This window comes from Antrostomus carolinensis, unplaced genomic scaffold (assembly GCF_000700745.2).
Source record: "Antrostomus carolinensis isolate BGI_N321 unplaced genomic scaffold, ASM70074v2 scaffold13459, whole genome shotgun sequence".
In the NCBI taxonomy this organism is placed as follows: domain Eukaryota; kingdom Metazoa; phylum Chordata; class Aves; order Caprimulgiformes; family Caprimulgidae; genus Antrostomus; species Antrostomus carolinensis.
The window spans coordinates 3,683-25,632 of record NW_010336494.1 but is presented as its reverse complement, the minus strand read 5'-3'; the positions used below and the strand labels follow the sequence as shown (position 1 = coordinate 25,632).

The 21,950-nt window shown below is 42.1% G+C and overlaps 2 protein-coding genes across 2 annotated transcripts in view; one reads left to right on the top strand and one right to left on the bottom strand.

Annotated features, from left to right (window-relative positions):
* The first annotated feature begins 2,552 nt into the window (after positions 1-2,552).
* On the top strand, positions 2,553-18,332 carry LOC104530328 (Golgi pH regulator). The gene is made up of 13 exons (XM_010174883.1): positions 2,553-2,621; positions 3,641-3,744; positions 5,786-5,892; positions 6,814-6,915; positions 10,298-10,418; positions 10,666-10,746; positions 13,696-13,805; positions 15,111-15,199; positions 15,591-15,683; positions 16,041-16,136; positions 16,709-16,798; positions 17,464-17,529; positions 17,679-18,332. Exons 1-13 carry the CDS (start codon positions 2,595-2,597, stop codon positions 17,883-17,885), a joined length of 1,293 nt encoding a protein of 430 aa, XP_010173185.1. The 5' UTR covers positions 2,553-2,594; the 3' UTR covers positions 17,886-18,332.
* Positions 18,333-19,680: 1,348 nt separating this feature from the next.
* The window catches only part of PDZK1 (PDZ domain containing 1), a gene marked incomplete at its 5' end in the record, with an annotated part of 5,099 nt that continues 2,829 nt past the window's right edge, over positions 19,681-21,950 (bottom strand). Inside the window, 3 exons of the mRNA XM_029086708.1 lie at positions 19,681-19,752; positions 20,780-21,079; positions 21,851-21,950. The exon at positions 21,851-21,950 is cut by the window's right edge and continues 89 nt beyond it. Coding sequence (XP_028942541.1) covers positions 19,681-19,752; positions 20,780-21,079; positions 21,851-21,950 — 472 coding nt within the window. The remainder of the gene's footprint in view (positions 19,753-20,779; positions 21,080-21,850) is intronic.

The window sequence follows — 21,950 nt, the reverse complement described above, 5'->3', positions numbered from 1 at the left end:
TGCGGGCTCGGCGTGGCTGCGCGCCCGCCCGCCCTGTTCTGTCGCCCAAGGTCCCGTTGCGGGAGGGGACAAGGTGTATGGATGTCTGCGCTGCTGCCTGGCGTGTCGCGGTGACCGTTGCCCTCGTGCAATGGTCAGGTCAGGGTGTAAGGCACGAAGAGGCTCAGTAAATGAGGGTGCGGGAATGGAGCTTGTCCTGTGATACCGCATCGCTTCTGTGAATTCCACCTTGCTCAGGGGAACAGACAGGACAGTTCATGTTGCTGTTCTCTGTGTAGTGCTGCTCTGTAGTCCAGAGGAGGCCGTGAGGGTGATCTGAGGGCTGGAGCAGCTCTGCTGTGGGGACAGGCTGAGAGAGTTGGGGCTGTTCAGCCTGGAGAAGAGAAGGCTCTGGGGAGATCTTATAGTGGCCTTCCAGTACCTGAAGGGGCTACAAGAAAGCTGGGGAAGGACTTTTCATAAGGGCAATTAATGACAAAACAAGGGGAAATGGGTTTAAACTGGATGAGAGTAGATTGAGATGAGATATGAGGAATAATTTCTTCACTGTGAGGGTGGTGAGACACTGTCCTAGGCTGCCCAGAGAAGCTGTGGCTGGCCCCCCCCGGGAAGGTGGATGAGGCTTTGAGCAACCTGGTCCAGTGGAAGGTGTCCCTGCTGCTGGCAGGGGGGTTGGAACTGGATGAGCTTTAAGGTCCCTTCCAACCCAAACCATTCTGTGATTCGACCTGTGTTGTTTCTGATACTCTTCAAGAAGGCTAATCATTTGTGTGTTCTACCCCTGGTTTGCTACTGAGGAGTTTGCTTGTTTACAACTTTGGAAGATTTTTTTGTGATCTACTTCAAGGATTTTAAAAAGACATCACTAAAATCTCCTTCAACGTTGATCCATCTGTGATTCACCACTTCCTTCAGCTTTTTCTTTCTACTGCCATCACAGTCATCTTTCAACTAGTCTTTGTTTTACACCAGCTGAATTCACCTAAGAGCCCTTTAAAACACATCATGTGGTCCTGTCTTTATCATTATGAAGTGGGTTGTGGTCTTAACACACTTGAAACTGTCTTATTGGTTTTTCTGAGGAAATACCCCCTTCCTTCTTCATTAACTTCCTTTGCTAGTAATTTATCTTGTCATTGTGTTTTCTTTGGCCTTCCTCTCCTCCTTGCTACCCCACTCCCTCCTCAGTAAGCACCTAAATATCCTCTCTGACAACTGAGGTGATCCAACTGTTTTCCTCTGCCCAAAGGGGAAGGTTCTGCTCTCACTTCCACTTTGCTGCACAGTCATACTCAAATCTTTATTTGTGCTCTCTCCAGTGTTTGGTTTAAATAATTTTAACTGGATCACGGAGGGATCTGATAAGCTTCAGAGCTGGTGTGAAACTTTTGCTCTGTATTGAGGAGGGATGAGCTGAGGAAACAGGACCTTTCCCCTCTCAACAGCAGCTGATTGTCTTGCGTAGACTTTCATGCACAACTGTGTAGTTTTCCTGATGGTTTTCAGGACTTTTGGTCGTTTCTTAGAGCTACAACATCCTCCTACTTGATAATGCTTTGACTTTTTGCTCCTATCCTTTGCTTTGCATTCTAAGATGTGACTTATCGAATTGCTTTCCTTTCAGTTGTGATGGCAGCTTTGCATCTTCCCATCGTTTTCCAAAGTATCAAGTTAAATATTGATAGTATAGTTAGAAATTGCTGCGTGTAGTTATCAGACACTCAAGGATTTTCTAACTTAACGTGTCACATTCACCTTCAGTGTCTTGAGAGTGTAAACTCTTAAAATAATGTCTTTCTATGTACAGTCCCTAACACAAGGGAAATCTAATCCCCATATATAACGTCATCTGTTATTATTGTACTTGATTATCTCCTCATCTCTTTCTTCTACTTTATTTCCTTATTTCTTTTTGAAGTGTTTGTCTCTACCTTTTTCCTCCTTTACACCGTTAAATGTGGAATTACTTTATGTAAATATCACTTGCTTGACATACACCTTTGACTTATGACCTGTAGGGTAGGTAGGAGGCTTGTGGAATATCTCACCTTTTTCTTTTTGCTATCAATTACTTTAAAGTCTGAAGTCCTCCTCAAACAAATTTTACCAGCTGTTGCCAATCACTCGACCTCATTCCTATTTCAGTTCTTCATTCAAGGCAAATGTGTTTGATCTTCCTTGCCCAGCTTTCCAGGTATTCTTTATCTGTAAATCATGTTCTATTACATTTATCACTTCTGGGATCCAGTTGCTCCTGGTGCAGAGTTGAATCATCCACAAGGATGATCATCCATGCCAGGAACTGAGGAATTCTGAGAACTTGGGAATACAGAAATGGGCTGTCTTGACTGGATCTTCTGTAAGGCTTTAGCCTTCTGTGTCTGCTGCACTTGAATAATTAAGATATTCTTCTCTACATGGTACCATGGCAAATTTTAATCTTTTGTGGGTCTTGGGTACTTTGGCCCAGCTCTTTTCCTCCATCTACAGTCAGTACTGGAGTAGCTTTGTATTTTGCAAGTCGCTGGATACAAATGTTAAGTGTTTCATCTCTTCTGCAGGTGCTGTTCTTTGGATTTGGGTGGCTGTTCTTCATGCGTAAGCTCTTCAAGGATTATGAGGTGAGGAGGAGCCTTTCATTACAATTCTGCATCTTAAAAATCACTCCCAATTATAGAAATATTTTTGAAACTACATTTGGCCTTTTCCCAATCTTTAAGCCCCCTTATCATATTTTTTATTTTTTTTTTCTACAATTACTTTCTTTTTAATTTCCTCTTGTGCTTCTATTTGAAAGATTCCTAGATATCTGAGGAAATGGATTCTTCTGGGGCCAGTGAATGTTTCCATATTGGCCACTATTAAATGAAAAAACCTGGAGGAGATGCAGGGGCAATAGGAAACAGTTTGCCTTTTACTTGAGTTAGCCTACCTTACATAATTGTAAAATTTTTGGGACAAAATCAAATTAAGTCGTTAACTTTAAACTGAGTGAGGTGTGCTCACTGTGGCTGGATTGTTTATGAGGATCAGATGGGATAAAACTATTGTATTCTCTTATCCCTAGAGGGGTATGAGAGAATAAAGTCTAGGTCAGAGGTGCCTTAAGTGTGAGCCAAATTCAGACCCAAAAAGGTTTCTGATGTGAACCTTATTTTTAAACCTCAGGTGAAGATCACAGAGCTCTGTTAGCGAGGGTCTGTCCTTAGTCAGGTTGACGTGGGGCGTTGCATGCTTGACATCCCATCTGTGTAAGGCATCTCTGTTACATGTGCTGGGAGCTGCAACCAGTGTAATCCTGAGCAACTTCCCAGCTGCAACCAGTGTAATCCTGAGCAACTTCCCAGCTGCAACCAGCATAATCCTGAGCAACTTCCCAGTTTGCCCTCTGCTTTCTAACAGGCTGTTTGGTTTCTTCCTGCTTAGATAAAGGGCAAGGTGCCTCGAAGCAAGAAACCCACTTGTGTGCCGTTGTACCTTGTGACTTGTTTTTTGTTACCTGAGGGATGTCCCTTGTGACTTGTTTTTTGTTACCTGAGGGATGTCCCTTGTGATTTATTTTTTGTTACCTGAGGGATATTGGGGTGCCATTCTAGGAGTGGAAATGCCTGATGTCTCTGGCTTGTTTTCTCCATTGCAGGTGCGACAGTACGTGGTCCAGGTGATCTTTTCCGTGACTTTTGCCTTCTCTTGTACCATGTTTGAACTCATCATCTTTGAGATTTTAGGGGTGCTGAATAGCAGGTGAGTCTGGGAGCTCGCTCAAGGACTGGCCTGCCTTGTGTTCCGCAGCTTCAGTCCAATTTCTGAGTGAATTAGTGGATTAGTCTTGGCTTGGGGAAATGGTGTGAGAAAATTCTCAACAAAGATGTGGGAGCAGCAGGATTTGTTTCTTTGACGGAACATGAGACTAGAAGCCATAAACTCCCGATTCTTCACGGAGTTGCTATCAGTGTGGTCTAGCTCCTTAGGGCAAGGCTTTAGTCTTTGACTTTCTCCATTTGTGAATTGAAAAGAGATGATTTCTTTTATGGGAGTGTTGCGAAGCTTCAGATCATGCTGAAGATCACTTTTCAGATGTTAAGGACTATAGAAACTATAAGTGCTAGTTTTTCTGTGGTGGTCAGAGCAGTAAGATGTGAATCTAATTACAGAGTGAAAACTACTTCTGTAATAATACAGGATTTGTGAATCAAAGGCGCATCCTCCCTTGACACAGGGCGAGGACTTCTACATAAAGGAGATGTTAAAAACTGTCTGCTTCAGAAGTCGGTAGGAAGGAGAAGATAGAACAGTAACACGTAGAGGCTGGCTGGGTTTCCTATTTATCCTCTCTCATCGTACCAGTGTAAGAGAGCAGTCAAAGGAGTTGAAAGGCAGGAAGTACAAAACTGATAAAAGGTAATGTTAGTTCTGACTGTGTGTTATTAATCTGCAGAGCTTGCAGCCGGAGAGATCACTGAGGAGAATGCTTTTATAAGCTTCAATAAAGGGCTGGACATCAATACAGATGAAAATGTTTGCCTCTGAATTAGCTAAGAAAAAGTGATGAGGATCCTCATAACCTCTCCTTCCCTGAGGCATAAAGAGGATATGAGTTACTATTGGGCACAGGATGTGTATTTTTCTACTCAAGCTAAGTGAAAATTCAGTTCAGCCAAGATGAACCTCAGCTGCATTTGACTCCTTTGGTCAGAGCTGATCATTTTAGTATATCACAGAATGTCAGGGATTGGAAGGGACCTCGAAAGATCATCCAGTCCAATCCCCCCGCTGGAGCAGGAACCTAAATGAGATCACACAGGAAGGCGTCCAGGCGGGTCTTGAATGTCTCCAGAGAAGGAGACTCCACACCCTCCCTGGGCAGCCTGTCCCAGGGCTCTGTCACTCTCACTGTAAAGAAGTTTCTTCTCAAGTTTAAGCAGAACCTCCTGCGTTCCAGCTCACACCCACTGCCCCTTGTCCTACCATTGGGCATCACTGAGAAGAACCTGGCTCCATCCCCCTGACATTTGCCCTTAACATATTTGTAAACATTAATTAGGTCTCCCCTCAGTCTCCTCTTCTCCAAGCTAAAGAGACCCAGCTCCCTCAGCCTTTCCTCATCAGGGAGGTGCTCCACTCCCTTAATCATCTTGGTGGCTCTGTGCTGGACTCTCTCCAGCAGTTCCCTGTCCTTCTTGAACTGTGGGCCCAGAACTGGACACAATATTCCAGATGTGGCCTCACCAGGGCAGAGCAGAGGGGGAGGAGAACCTCTCTCGACCTACTAACCACACCCCTTCTAATGCCCCCCAGGATGCCATATATGTGTCTTTAAATTCTTGCTTTGCAATGTCTTGCACATGAGACAACTCACTTGGAAGTGAAATATGTTGAATTATGAACATTAAATATTTAGAATCTTTTCCATTTTAATTAGCCCTTTTTTGACTCAGCCACTCATTACAATATTAATTCTTGCTTACAGTTTTGTTGTACTGTTCAATTGGATGAGCAGTAAATCAAATGAATCACACTGCAAGTGGTATTAGTCACCGTAGAAAATACAGTATTTGATAAAATAGCTCACTGTCTTTTTATGGATAGATGTTAATTTTGAAATACACAGTCTTGAGATCTGTATTAAAAACCAAACCAAAACCCTAAAACAAGCAGCTTCTTCTCCCCAAGCCAAACAACAAACAAAATCCCTTATGCTGGGCTGACAGGATTGCACTGACATGCGATTGTCTCTGAGAAATTTGTTGTGTTACAGCTAATTGGTATTTTGGCTTTATTTTAGCTCTCGATATTTTCACTGGAAGCTGAACCTGTGTGTCATTTTGCTCATCCTGGTCTTCATGGTGCCCTTCTACATCGGTTACTTCATTGTGAGCAACATCAGATTGTGTGAGTACTTGGTTTATGGTCGTGGGGCTGCTAATTAGAGACTACACGTACAAATGAGAGATGACTTTTCTGAGAGACACTTGTGTTGGTCACTACCCCCATAACTCCCTCCTTCCTCTGCCTTTCTTCTGTCTACCTAACTTCTCTTTGGAACTTAATGCTTTAGCATGAACTGTTTATTCAGCAGTTAGGAAATACTTTACATGACCCCAACAAATGTAGCTTTTCTTTATGGGTTTTGATAAAGTTGAGCACTTTAGAGTAATGTTTCTGGAATTTGTTCTGTTACAATTTTAAGCTTCCAGCCAAACCCTGGAAGCCTTGGCAAGGCAGTGGTGTTCTGCTTGGGGGTAAAAGAAATGAGGCAGAGAAGCTCAGTGTATTACTCTTGGGGCAGAAAAGCTCAATAAATGGCTCAATAAATTACTTTTGGGGTGGTTTTTTTTGGTTGCTACTGTCTAGATGGAGCCTTTTCTGTGCACTAATTGACATTTACCCTTGAGCTATTGATATTCATGGCTCTTTTGTATTCAACTTAGACATGTAGGTTGGGAGTATTAAATGTGTAGTGTTGGCATGAAGATGAAGTTTCCAAATTCCATGTTTGGGGTCACACAAGAAAGACGCAGCTCAGTGGTCCCCTGTTGATAGTGGAGCCCTCTTCATACATCCGTGGGGAAGAGCTAAGGTGGTGTGTTGCTGCCTTGGCTCTTGCAGACGGCGGTGTCTCAAGGAGTTGGTTCTGTAGGGACTGAGGTGGTGCATGCTGCTAGCTGTGGCTCTGTCAGTTGACACTTGTTTTGACCAGCTGTGCTCAAGCCAGACTTTGGACCAATGTAGCAACTTTGCAAGCTTGAAAAAGCCTTAAAGGAAGAACTTCTCTAAAATACTGTTGTGTTGTTTTGTTTTTCTCTCTGTTAGTGCACAGACAGAAACTGCTTTTCGCGTGTGTTCTGTGGTTGACGTTCATGTATTTCTTCTGGAAGTTGGGGGATCCATTTCCTATCCTCAGCCCAAAACATGGTGAGTTTCATATTCTTGCTCATTCCTTCCTTCCTGAAAACAGGCTTTGCTATCTCACTTGTATTTTGGAGCTATTATTATGTTATCTCAGCTCTACAGTTGGGACTGTAGAAGGTATTTCTTGCAACTGAGGGTCTGCTCTGCTTTGGAATCAGCAATCTGAAGGTTGTCAGAGTAACAGAAATGGGTGGATATACCTTGAATTATCTGCATTAGTTTTCTTCCAATACCACAGGAAAACTTAGGGAAGTGAACGAGTCCTGGCAGTACCTTGGGTGTGTAAGAACACAGTGTGCTTTTGGAAGGACTTTCCTTCATCTCCATGAAAAGTTGATTACATTTTTAATTTACTTGTGGGGTTTTTTTTTCATGTGGAGAGTGAAGCTAATTTCTGTAAGAAGAGAGATGACAACCAACTCTTTTCAGCCAGATGACTGTTTCTTGTGACAGAGTTCAGACCAGTTTAACACAGGTGGCTCTCCAGTTGACAAAACACCAGAGCTGTATAGACTGTAGCCAGCAACACGTCTGGCAGTGTGTGCTAGCTTCAGTTCAGCTTCGTGCACTGCCTGAGGGAGTTGGTGGGTTCTGCTGGATGCCAGAACATGCAGAATTAGCTTGGGTGTCTCTGCATTGCAGTCATGGAACCGAGAGGATTTATAGTGTGAAGATACTTGTGTTGGTTTGGGTCCAACAGAGCTTGTTAACATGTGCATAACTGTACTGAATCCTTTGGGCACCTCAGTGTGTCTGATGACACTGTAGGAACAGGGCTGTTTGTCACCTGGATTTCCTGTGTAACTTGTGTTGCACTGGAAAATTGTTTGTGTATTGTTCTCAGCAGGTGAAATTCAGTCAGTTTCACTCCAATTGATGAACCTGTCCACATAACCAACCCTCAGCTTAATCTTTCTGCTTTCTAGGAGGATACTTCACTCTCTACTAATCTGTAAGAGAGAAATTGAAGGATACCAACTGTTGTAGAGTCTGCTCACCTTTTCATCTGTGATTCTAAAAGTTTCCTAAGAGAAAGTTTGGATCTGTGTTTTGTGATGGTGTCATTTGCCTCTGAAATACAACAGCCAGTATATATATATAGTGCAGATCCCTCTGCCCAGTGTTTCGCTGCCAAGAAAAACATGTATCCACTTTGAGCTGCAGAAGGTGCTTGAGTTGGCAGAATATAATAATAACAACCCAGTGGGAACCAGCCTTGGGGTTTAGGTGATCCTCTTCAGATCACTGAAAGGCTCTGTGAAGCTGTGTAACAACTGCAAATCTCCAGAACTGGTAGTGGGCTGTTTTCTGGTTTTTAACTCTTGCTTTACAGGATGATACCTCCACTGAACAGTGGTACAGTGCCTTATCCTACCAGGTGTGGACAACCCTAGAATCCTTTGCTCTAACTTTTTTTTCACTGCTGTTGTGCTGCTGTTCTGCATGTATGGACAAGGCTGCTGCTGGGCTTTATCATGTGATGGTGGCCCAATTCAGACCAGTGGGATCCTGTTGTGGAGAGAGACATGACAGGAGGCTGTGCTTAATGAGCCCTTCATGCTGTAGTGCCTCACCTGTAGTGTGTTTCTCAGTGTGCCCCACGCTGCTCACCTGTGTGTGTGGTGGTCTGCTGCAGCTGGGGAATCGTGCTGAGTGGTGGGGCCCTTTCAAGTAGAATCACAGGATGGCAGTGGTTGGAAAAGACCTTTAAGATCACCATAAACCCAACACCACCAATTCCACCTCTAAACTGTGTCCCTGAGCACCTCATCTACCCGTCTTTTAAATCCCTCCAGGGAAGGTGACTCCACCACCTCCCTGGGCAGCCTGCTCCAATGCCTGACTGCCCTTTGGGTGAAGAAGTTTTTCCTCAGATCCGATATAAACCTCCCCTGGTGTAACTTGAGGCCGTTTCCTCTTGTTCTATCACTTGTTACCTGGGAGAAGAGACCCACCCCCACCTCTCTGCACCCTCCTTTCAGGTAGCTGGACAGAGCCAGAAGGTCTCCCCTCAGCCTCCTTTTCTCCAGGCTCAACAACCCCAGTTCCCTCAGCCGTGAACTCATCACACTTGTGCTCCAGACCCTTCCCCAGCTCCGTTGCCCTTCTCTGGACACGCTCCAGCACCAGTTGGTCTGTATCTTGTTTAGTAGACCTGAGTTTGGGAACTTGTAGTAGAACAGAGGTTCTGCTTTACCCAGTTACATACTAGTACCCTGATAAAACTCTTTATCTGAGTTGCTAAAACATTCATTTACCTGATCACAAGAGTAGGGTGATCAGGTAAATGCTTACGGGGAAGCATTGTCATGTCATTTTGAAGGCACCTCTGTTTTAACTGCTGCTGTCTGACAGTGTGTGGGGCAAAAGGCCAGTGTATTGTAGCACATTCTGTAGCTCGTGTAAATCTCTGTGCAGCTGCACATGACTGGGTGTCTCAGTCTCCCTTTGTGAAATCTTTTTGCCTCGTTTTCATCATTTATTCCCTTTCTCTGAAGCATGAAATGTGGTTTGGCGCTTGGCCATCTCAGCTTTGCAATCGTGTAAGCTTCAAATGTGCTGTGTGTGGCAGCTGCTCTATAACTAGCTCCCTAAAAAGGGAGTGGTGTTGAGTAGCACATGGCACTGTATCCTGAGAGAAGGCAGGTTGAGCTCTGTGTTTGGTGACTGAGAAGAATAAATGCAACTTCAGCTCTTGGTGTTGGTTACAGCACAGGCTTAGTGTCCATGCTGTATTACATGGCTGTATGTTTTAGCCTCCATGCCTTGTTGGTGGTCACCTCAACAACTTGTGTGTTACCACAAGATGAATATTGAACAGCCAAGAGCAGCGTAAGCTTCCCATGATGTCATAACTCCACTGTCCTACGAGCACAAATTGTGTCTGATCTGGAGGGGTGACTTCTAATGACAGATTAGGGCTTCCTTTTTATGGTTCAGACATTTTTGGGCCAGTTTGCCAGGACTAACTGTTTTTGGTAACTCTTATCCTGGTTATTGCAGAAGTGACTTTGTGGAAGATGCCTCCTTTATAGTGTCTGGTGTGTGATCTGTGTTCCCACCTCAGCAAAGTGCGAACACTAATATTAGTTTTATTGATTTAGAACTAAAATATTGACTGATAGTCCTCTCCAGATCTGTCTTAAGCTTCTTCACAGCTAGAGTTTCCCATCCCTGTTTCTAAGCATGGTGACGTGCTCTCTGAGGGAGCCTTTCTGGGTCTTTCTTTTCATAGTCCCTGTCTGTAATTCTGACCTCTGGTCATTGCAGTGGGAAGGCAGTTGGATTGAGGAAGCAGCTCTGTGTGTGTTATGTTGTGAAGGCACCAAGAGGGGAGCAGAGTGAAGGGAGCAAGTTTACTAACATCATGTTTATCCTCTCTCAGGAATCCTGTCCATAGAACAGCTCATCAGCCGCGTGGGTGTGATTGGGGTGACACTCATGGCTTTGCTGTCAGGATTTGGGGCTGTCAACTGTCCGTACACTTACATGTCCTACTTTCTCAGGTAACTGCAGCCTTGTAAAATATTTTGTCCACCTTTATGAGATTCTTCTGCTTTTCCTGTGGCATTGTTTCAAGTTTTTTTTCATAACTTCTTTTCTGAATCTAGCTATTGCCTTGTCTACATGGTAGAAGCATTTCCATTGCTGAAGTGTGTTCTCCTCACACAGGCTTCTCCCTTGTTTCATGGGCATGTGCTTATTTCCTCTGAGATGGGGTAGCAGGTCTAATTAGGTGTCTTCATTTTGCAGGAATGTGACAGATGCAGATATTCTGGCTTTGGAGCGACGACTCCTTCAGACTATGGACATGATTGTTAGCAAGAAAAAAAGGTGAGAAGGCAGCAGTAGCCTGAAATGATTTCTTTCAAGGATTTTTCAGTCAGTATGGTATGAGGTGGTTCTTCAGACTACCAAAATTATTAGTCCTTTCAGAGCTATGTGTTCCAGTGAAAGAGGTGGCTAAGCTGTGTGGTGTTTCATTCTGGCCTGATAGACAACTTTGGGTTTTTTCTCCCAGATGTGCACTAAATAGTGCCCTTTCTTCCTGCAGTGGCACAGATTAGGGTAAAAAGTAGCAAAAAAAGCTCCTTTTGGAAACAATGTAATTTCATTTACACTGAAAAGATTTTAATCTGTTACCAGTTACAGGTAGCATGCCTTTTACTAATTGTACAGAGTAAATACAATGAACATTCAAACAAACTTCAAAGGTTTGACTGTCTGAATTCTCACAGCAATCCCCAAAGCTTTACTTTTGGCACATGAATGTTTGAATGGAACCTTTTGACTTATGACAAAGGAGCTTTTAGATAGTCTAACCTTGCAGAATTAGTTACCAGCATGCATATCTGCTGATCAGTATTAGTACGTGAAAGTACAGATAAAGCATAACTCTTTTCTTCCTCTTTGAAAACATGAAGTTGTTAACAACTGTTAACTCAGTCCTTGTGGTCATGTGTGAGACAGTAAATAGTGAGATAATTTAATTATTTGGGTTTAATTGATTTAATGGATTATGGGCATACTAAAATACTGTCTTTGGAGTTAAAAGATAGTGTGTAGTGCTGCTTTTTTTTGGACCTCTGCTTCAGGGAGGGTGATGTTGGGGTAAAAGTAAGGATCTCTGGGACTTGTCACTGACTAACCCTTTCTTGCATTCCTATGGCCAGGGAATCTTCTGAATATAGCAACTTTCTGTTATGAAGAGCCATGTAAAGTGTGTTAACCACTTGGGGATTATACTGAAGTTCATGTATTTGTGGGTGTTTGTTTTACCCAAACAAAAACCTAAAACAACAAAACAAACCCAACAAACAACCAACCCCCAGAACTGTATTGCCTCAGAAACATGCAAGACATAGCAGAAGCTCGAGTTCTGTAGGTTTTGTTCTCTTTTTCCTTGGACAGGGAGCAGTGGTTTGCATAATTGAACTATTTTCTCATGTAAAGCAGAGCTTATAAAGTTCGATTTGTATCAGTCCCAATGCAACCCAGATGGTTTGGCAGAACAAGTGGGAATCGCAGCGTTTCACAGCGTAGGGTAAATGCCATAGTTCTGTAAATCCTCAGTTACTGACCATCTATCTTTTCAGTACTACTGATAATTCAGAGCTTCTCAATGCACACAGGAGTTACAAGGTGATAGAACATGAAGCTTTTTTTGTTTTCTTTGCTGATCTGGACATTTCTTCTCATACCAACCCTTATTCATACTGGCTTCCTTGTCAGGAGGAGATAGTTGTTGTTTTCCCTGATGCTTTTTGCGCAGGAATGATTGTTCTCTCCTTCCTGAGTGTAATCAAGTGAAGCCTGATGGCAACTCTCCTCTAAGGTTGGCAGGTTCTTTATGCTTATCCTTGCAGGTGTGACATTACTAAGCCTCAGGTTTGAAATGCCTAGATTCTGTGACATCATTGCTTCATTTTACTTTGTGTTAAGAGTCAAATCAGCCTATCTGAGTAGATACATCACATACTACACAGGCAGGCTGTGTCATTTTTTACTTGTGGATCCTTTCTGTGAGGTCTTCAGAACTCCTGAGTGGATAAAGAGATCTTTTGTCACCTCTCAGAAGAAAAGATTTGCCTTTGTATACTTACAACCTTGTACTTCAGCTTGATGTAGCTGCATTTTTGCTGCAGTGCTGTGGATTGTTTGGGATGGGACGTGTGAATCGAGTACTGGGAAGAAAGCAAGGATTAAAAATGCAGTTATTATATTTGGCAGCTATTGGGATGAATGGCTCGTTCTAAGATCTCTTTTATTGGTAGTCTGTGGCCGTATGTGTGTTATGTGGGATGCCCCAAGGGTGTTTCTTTTGCTGGAGGGGTGAATTTATTTATATTTTTCCCTTTCTATTACACTGCTTATCAACAACCTTGAAGAGGGCTCAGTGCCAAATGTAGCAATACTGGCTGCAGCTAGAAGAAAGGGCCTAAACACTGTTGAATCATGGATCGCCTTGACAATCCTCTGAATAGTTTTCAGCTTAGGAGTGGATAACTGGCTGACAAATTTCAATGGAGAGAAATGTGAGGGGAATGAGGCCAGAAGCCAGCGCCGCTCGTGGGGGATTACGCGGCAGCGCACACGGGAGCGTGACGGACAATACGCAGCTGCTGCCCTAGTGTTGGAATTGGCTTTAGGAGTCACGTTCAGATTGCCTGAAGAGTCCAGTGGTTCAATCCAATAACGGATTTCTGTGATTCTGTGATTCATGACAGCTTGTCATGCAGCCCAGTAGTGAGTGGCAGCGTGTCAGAGAGTGCTGCTGCATACCATCCATCGCTCACACTTCCGTGGAGGAGGCGGGTGTGCAGTGATAAAGAAAAGGTGTTCAAGGGGAGAGAGGAGCATGAGGAGTCTCTTGATTCCTGAACTTGAGATAGCACAGTCATGTATTTGAGGAAAGGAAAGCGACTACTTGTACAACTAAGAAATCCATTTGAATTTTTATTTTTAATTTGGTTTAAATCCCTGTAAGGATTGAAGTAGGATCCTGAATGGAAGTCTTGGAAAGTGTCTCATTGAATCTCTCTTGATTAGATCTGGGCTCTACTCCAGAGCTAATCAAGATAATGTTATGAAGCAAGATTGGTGCTTAGAGGCAGGGGGGGAAAAAAAAGGGGGGGGGGCATCTGTTTGCAGTGAATTTAATTTAACAATGTCTTCTAAGGATTTTTGTGGTTTTTTTGGGGTGTTGTTTTTTTTTGTTGTTGTTGTTTTGATCTTTTATAAAAATACTTTATTCCTAAAGACTTGTGTTTTCTGTTCTTTCAGGATAGCAGTGGCTCATAGGACAATGTTCCAGAGAGGAGAAGTGCATAACAAACCCACTGGCTTCTGGGGAATGATAAAAAGTGTTACAACATCTGTTGCAGGCAGTGAAAGTATCCTTGACCTGCGTGCTGGCACCTGCCTGGGGAGGTGGCTCCAGCATTCTGTTTTGAAAGGAAGCATGTTAGTTGGGCCAGTTACAAAGCATTTGTGTTTCAACACGTTCCATGAGCCTGAGCAAGAAGGCTTAATGTCTCCTGGGAAGTTTGCTCTCTAGCACTGTACTGTCTGACCTTTTGCCCAGGGGTTGGGCACACAGTTTTACTGTGACACAGCTGGGAGTTGTACCCACAGGGAGCTGCTGCCCTGCCCTATAAATGTGCTGTTGCATCAGCGTGGTTGAGGTGTACAGCACAGGACAGATGTGCACACTTACGTTGTCACATTGCAGATGTCCACCCCATCACATCACTGATGTGGGAGGCAACTTTCTGCTCTGGTGTATCCTCTGCTCCTGTGACTGACCTGCATGTATATTTTTCTCCTTACTTGAAATATACTCTTCTAGGGTGGAGAACCTGTGATGTACTTGAGCAAAACGCTGCCCTGAGGTGCTGGAACAATTTACCTAAGCTATAGTTGGCTTTCTGGCCATATGGAAAGTTGTGGGAAGAGGAAAGGCAGGAAGCAACTTGTTGACCAAATGAGTTGTTCTCATGATACAGGCTGGCCACTGGTGCTATAGCAGTGTGACAAAAGGATGCGGAGGAGCAGGTGAACAGAACTTGCTCTGCCCACGTGAAAGGGACAGAAGGAATCTGTTGGGAATTACAAGGGTCTGTTTTTCTCCAACTTACAGTTGCCTACCAGCAATTTCTGCCAGACCACCTAAAATGTGCAGTTTGTCTATTTAAGGCTGAGGACTCTTCCTCTCCTTTCCCACTAGCTGTTAAAATCAGAGTTTGGCTATTTGACAAGACTCTTCATAATAATCACTATTCTCTTGGAGCAGTTACTCAGCAGTTTTGTTTATAAAGATGATGTGGGAGTGACATAATGTGAGATGCACTTCAGTGACAAGGGACACTGATCAAAGTAGAGCAGCAGCTTTTGAGAGCTCTGGTTCTATTCTGCACTGTGTTCCTTAGGCAGAGGAATAAAGAGCTTGTTGTGTGACTGCCTCAATACTCTGTACTGCTTACCTTCTTAAAATGGAGTAGTGTGAGATATATCTATATCCTTGAGATTTGTTTGGATTCAGTATTAATAAGGAGCATTAAGACTGAATCAGAAAACTGATCTGGATCGAAAAAGTGGTCAAACCATTAGATGTGGCCCTTGAGCTGAAGGTGGAGAATGTTTTGTTTTTAATAAAGAATTAGTGACATGTTCTAGCCTTGACTGTGCTGGTTTGCCAGATCTGTCCCTTATCCAGCAAGAAGTGGATGCCCTAGAAGAGCTGAGTCGGCAGCTTTTTCTGGAAACTGCTGACTTGCACGCAACAAAGGTACATAACCAAGTAACTGCCCAGATGGGTGTTGGGAGCCCAGAGTAGTCTGAAAGAGAATGTTTTACAAGAAATTAAAAGCTATTGAGCAGTAAATGTTGAAATGTTTAGATGTGGTGGAGTGAGAATCTGTTTCTTTAATTTGGGGTCTTGATGGCAGTTTCCTTCCAGTTCAGATACATACAGGAGTATGCCCCATGTCCCCAGAGCCAGAGACTTTTGAATTATAACTTTTGAGTTCAGAAACTTTTGAATTAAGAGGTATAGAAGGATAAAGCTGTGTCTGCTACTATTGCTGCTCCATTAAAATGTTGTGTTGTGGGTGGCTGTGGAAATGATATGTTTTTTTTCTTTTGTGTTCTGTTCCCCTTCCCTTTTTTTGTATTTGCAGGAGAGAATAGAGTACTCCAAAACTTTCCAGGGAAAATACTTTAATTTTTTGGGTTATTTTTTCTCCATCTATTGTGTCTGGAAAATCTTCATGGTATGTGAATATTTTAATGCATTTTATGTAGACGTATGCAAATGTCACACCCTGCATAGATTATGCTATACGTGCAGTCCATCAAGTAATGCTCCAGTTTCCTTAAAATCCTGCTTTTGTTGAAAGAAACCAGTCCTTGGTTGGAATAAAGCTCTGGATCTGTCTTTTTTTGTATGGAGCTGTGATAGTTTAACTTAGTCAAGCAATTCTTCCATGTGTGCGTTTTGCACCTTCTTGGACAATCCAACCACCCTTTCCTTGGTGACACAAAGCAGGAGTCACGTGTATGTCCCACGTGTAGCAGTGAGGTATGATTTTGTTTTCTTGTTTCAATGTAAATCCATCTCTCTCTTGCAGGCAACCATCAATATTGTGTTTGACCGTGTGGGGAAGACTGATCCAGTCACAAGAGGAATTGAGATCACTGTAAATTATCTGGGAATACAGTTTGATGTGAGACTTTATTAGTTCTTGCAGTCTTTTCAGCAATTCCTGTCTTATCTAAATAAAATCATACTGCTGATAGGGACAGAGTGATAGAGCCCTGAGAAAACAGGTCTTTTGACTTCTGACTTATTGAGAAGGAAGGGAAAATGCACCATGAACTTTGCTTTCACACTGATTTTATGCTGGGGTGGTAATGTAGCCTTGCCAGAGAGGCAGTGATTTGCTTGTTTGTTTTGGGCAAATGGAAACAGTTATTCAGCTTGCTTAGATTAATACATTTAACTACAGAATGATTGTGCTCGCTCATGCACACAGGTATTCTCTCATTTACACTTTTTAAATACATCCCTGTGAATATGGGGTTCTTTGTTCTTGGTGTAAGCTAAATCTATTTTTCTCGTGTGTTTGAAGTAAACAATTGCTAGTGTGTTTGTGAAAATATCTGCTGTATAAACCTGTCTACAATGGGTATCTGCTCAATTAGGAAATACAAAGACCCTGAAGAATTAGCAGCTCTACAATGTGGTGTAAATGGAGTTAGTGTTAGAGATTTAACTGTATTCTTCTTGTTGATACAGGTGAAATTCTGGTCTCAGCACATTTCCTTTATTCTTGTTGGAATAATCATTGTTACCTCTATCAGAGGATTGTTAATCACACTCACAAAGGTAAGAGCCAGGAGTCTTACATGGTTTTGGACCAGGAAAGCAGGTATCAGGTCTTTAACTTTAGATGGGACAAATACTGTATAAAGTTTTAATACATATTTTTGTTTTAAATATATGAATATAAATACTTGCAGAGGGAGGAAGAGAGGAAAAATACCTTCTGCAATATATTTCCCCACTCAGTGTCTATTGTTATTACTGTCAGGAAGAGATGTAGATGTTAAATGTAAACAGGGGTTGAAAATGATGCTGTAGCCAGGGCTTATTAGTAAGGTTGATGAGGTGATGATTAAAAGAATTTAGAATGCTTAATTTGAGCTACTGGTAGGACTGGAAAGGCATTAACTGAAGAGACATGTGACTCATTGTCTTGACCTGGCTTTGTGATACCTATGCTTAAACTTCAATGTATATTGTTCTATGACTTCTATCACATGGTGCCACTGGCTTAGGGAGATTTGGTTTTAAGACTAAAACTACAGGTTTCTGAAAGTAGGGTGCAGGCACCCCTCCAGAAAGTGTCTTTTAAAAATAAATAAATAAATAAATTTTCCTTAAAAAATATTGAATGTTATATACCATTTGTGCTGTCTTAAAGCACATCACATCAGACTTAGCTGACTGCTTATTTCCAATGTTTTGTTTTTTTTTTTTTTTTCCTCTAGTTCTTCTATGCCATTTCCAGCAGCAAATCCTCCAATGTTATCGTTCTGCTTTTAGCACAGATAATGGTGAGTATGTGGAACCATGGGCATGCCTCTATACATTTATGCATGCATACATATTTCTATGGGTACATATGCACATAATAAAATCTTTGTATGCTGACCCACACAGCTAATTGTGAAACATTAACTACCTTCTCTTTTTTACTTTGCAGGGTATGTACTTTGTGTCATCAGTGCTCCTGATCCGGATGAGTATGCCTCTAGAGTATCGCACTATTATTACAGAAGTCCTGGGAGAGCTCCAGTTCAACTTTTATCATCGTTGGTTTGATGTGATATTCCTCGTTAGTGCCCTGTCCAGTATCCTCTTCCTCTATTTAGCACACAAACAAGCCCCAGAAAAGCATATGGCCCTCTAAATAAGGACTGCAGTCACTCACTGCTCTCTGTCCTTCCAACTGCACTGCTGAAACTCCTGTGGACTGCAAAACTTGAAGAGAGCCAGGACTGTTCTGTGTGTTCCAACAGTGTAACTGGCTCTTTGAACTTCCACACATGTCATCATCAAGCTCTGTGGCTCATTTCGTTAAGGTGCCACAGCTTGAAGGAAAGGGAATGGACGTATTGAATGTGAATTCATTGCCAAGGAATAAGGACACTCCATGGTACACCAGTATCCAGTGGTATCGAAACTGGTGTGGTGGGCTGTCTGACATAAGATACCTTACTGTTAGAAGAACATCTCTGTAGAAGGCACCAAGGAGATGTGATTTTTTTTCTTTTGCAAATCAGCTCATAATTGGGATTCAGAGGATGGCAATTCGGGAGTTGAATGTTTGAGTCTGTGGAATTAAATAAGCTTTTGTAATATCTCCTGCAAGCATCACAGTTGTTTTTTGTCAGCCCCAGATTTTTGGCTGGAAGTGAGCCAGAAAGTGTGTAGGATTTATTTCCTGGCAGAAGCGGAGAGAATTTCACTCCATTTCTGTAGGGAATGTATGCTGGTGTGTATCACTAGTGCCTACTGTCATTAGGAGCTGGAGATGAGCTTTCTGGTGCTGAGTCTCAACTTTGTTTTCTCTCCCTGCATAAATGGGACAGAGGTTTTGGATTCCTGTTTGCTAATGTTCAGTGTGAAGTCAAAGAACACAACTATGCCTTCTTTGCCTTATGTTACAAGTTTGTTGAGTTTATATGCTGCAAATTTGGTGTTCATCACAACCTGTGTATTCTTCTACAGTAGCCCATTTCTTGATGTAATTCAAGGCATAAAAGTAAATTTAAGTCACACAAATAAATTTTACTTTTATTCCTTGAACTACATCAGGAAGGGGAAATGGGCTACTGTAGAAGAATACACATTGCCACTCTTCTAGGCTTTGTTTTATTTTAAAATTGTTCTGGAACATAAATCAGGTGGTAAGAGTAAGACCTGGGGGAGGAAAATAGCCACTCTAAACAATTTATTTCTGTGTTGTCTTCGATGTACAGCAAGAGGCAAAGTATACAGCAGCAGTACTACAGAGCCATTTATATCACATTCAAGACAATGTGGTGTTGACTTGGAGTTAGACAAACGTGGATGACTGTTTGCTATTCTGACTACTGTATGCAGAGGGGAGAGAATAGTGCTTAAACACCTTGAATGAGGAATGATGAAGTTTGCAGAAATTTCTTTCCAACATTAAGCTGTGTTAGCAGGAGAAAGCAGTGTAATGCACAGAGAACCTTGGCTTGTGCCATTGTACAGCAGTTGTGCTGCTGTAAGTGTAGCAGAGAAGAGTCACCGCAGAGATTGAGGTGATGGACTTGGATAAGGGGAAGAACTGCCTCTCCTGGGAGATGGGGAGAAATCAGATGCTCTTTATTAAGAGCTTATCCTTAAAAGGCTAAGATGCTTAATGAATCTAAAATGTTTCTGCCTTCTGCTGCAGTACACTTAATGATATACTTCTAGTTACTTAAGCCTTTACAGAAGTCAGTGACTAACTTTACAAGGCAGAAAGCCAACGAAGTACATTTGCAGCGCGTTAAACGAACGCAAGTGGCACTGAAATGTTTATTTCGGGCAGCTGCATTTCAGCAAGAGATTGCAGTCTTACAGGTACGGCACTCCTAGGAACTGTCAAGTTCTGGTAGGTGTAGTAGCAAAGAATGATTGAAGAAAGAGGATTTCAAAGGTTTCTTCTTTTATTCTTGGCATAGTTTGTCTCCTCACAACTTGGTGTCATCGTCACTTTCTGCTCTTGTAGAGGCAGCTGATTGTGAAGAGGAGGATGAACTTGCCTGCAGAGGAGTAACAAATACGTTCTGATTATTTTTAGTTTGTAAACATGCTTGATAGTCTGCAGTTTTATGAAGGACTCCTATTTTTATTTGCACTAATCATGTACTTGTTTGAATGGCAGAATGAGCCAACAAATGTGACTTTTGTTGTTGAAGCACTTTTTGGTTAAGTACATTTAGAGAGAAATCTGTTCAATAGAGGTTTCGTATTGTTTTATTCCCGTACCTGCTGAATTTGCAGCCAAAAGTGGTACTAACTTCAGATCTACAAAATGCAGCTTGGTGGCTAAGAAACTTTGGGAAAAAAAACTTGCAGCTGGACATTTGCAGATAAGACTAATGAAAAATGAATAGGAGATGGTATTGGTCTTATTCTTCCTTGTCTGTCTCTTTTTGCATGATCAGAAAAGCATTTAAATATTTAAATTACACAGAGGGTTCAAAATTACTGTTTAAAGAAGAAATACCTTCTGTCTTTTCCGACTTCTGTCACGCTTCAGATTCTTTCTAATGGCATGAAGTGAGTAAAATAGTTTCAAATCAGCACATTCCCTATAAAATGTCATCATAACCTATCAGTTGCTCTTACTTCTGCAAAATGATCTGGTTTGAAATATTTCACCTGATTTCCCCAAAAGTGGTTTATCCTTTTTGCTGTATGTAAGCACTTTTTTACCTGCACTTTCAGGATTGTATTGCTTTTTTTTTTCCCCATCTTAATTAAGGATTACCGTATTTGGATTATCTTGTTCCATAAAATATCTTGTATGTGCATCCATGCTGTGATTTAATCTTGCATTAAAGATACTCACCTGTATTATGTGTGGGGAAAGGAAGAGTTGTTTATGATAATCAAACCATGGCTTCCCTTTTAATAACATAGTCTGACTTGTAAAAATCCAGGCTCAAGTTTAAAATCCAGGCTCAAGTTTAAAATCCTAGCTCTGGAATGCATACTAGCTGAAAAAAGTTCTTTTCCTGTCTCCTAGATGATCCCTCAACATCTACTTAATACAGTATTACTCACCCTTTCCCTTTGTTCAGGTGAGTTTCTCTTTGTCTCTGACGGATGATTTTCTGTATAAGCAGGAGGTTCAGAAGCATCATGGACTGGATCTGCCATAGAGGCTGTGATGGGAATGTTCTGGCTCTGGAAGTATTTGTAAGCATCTTTGCTGCACACCAGTAGTGTGAGTCTGTCACCACCATCTTGGATTCTTGCCACCACGTTGTCGTAGGATTCATTGGTCACATTCACCCCGTTCACTTCCACCAAGAAGTCATTATTTTCCACACCTGCTGTGTCTGCTGGCCCATGTTTTTGTACCTGCAAAGGCAAGTTCAAACTGTGATATTGGCATAAAACTTGGAAAGGTGTATTAACAAGTGATGGGTAGGTAGACTCTTGTGGGGAAGGGGAGATTGGTGGGGCAGGAATGAATTGGGAGAGGCAACAGGCCTAGAGATAATAAACATGGAACCCATCGTTTTGAGATTTAAGATGCATCTTGATTTTGGTAGACTTTCATTATAGAAATGTGGCATGGTACAATCATGAAGACAAGTGGAAAACAGGTTTTCTTATTATGTGCAGGTACATGTCCAGTAACTTTAAAGTTAACTTTGCTACATTTCTCAGATTCCTTAGTAATGAGTGGAACCTCTCAAGAAAGCAAAAGGCACAGGTGTAATTTGAAGCACTAGAGGGTTGCCTTTTGCCAGCTGTGGAATTCAGAGAAGGAAGGTAGAGCGGGACAAAAAGGTATCTCTCTTAAATTTACCATGTTCTACAGACCAATCTATTTTAAATACTAATTTTAGTATGCCAGCCTCATGAATAAAAGCAAAAATGCTGCAAAAAGCTGGGTTCCCCTTCCCTCTAGACATCCAACAGAATGAGAATGTTTTATAGCACTTATTTTTCATCTTGCTCCTACAATGTCAGCCTGACTTTAACAATTGCAGCTCTTATCTGAGGGCACTGGAGAAGAGACTTGTCTTTTGTGGCTTTTCTTGGATGTTATTTGCAGGATGGAAGGGAGAAAGCTGTCTGACAGACTACTTGAGGTTCTCCTTATTCCTCATTCTACATTAGTACCTCACTGATGAACAGTCCAGGCTTGTTCTTGATCATGTTCAAACTGAAGCCAAATCCACTAGGTCCTTTCACTATTTTGCAGATTCTTGGCTTGTGGTTC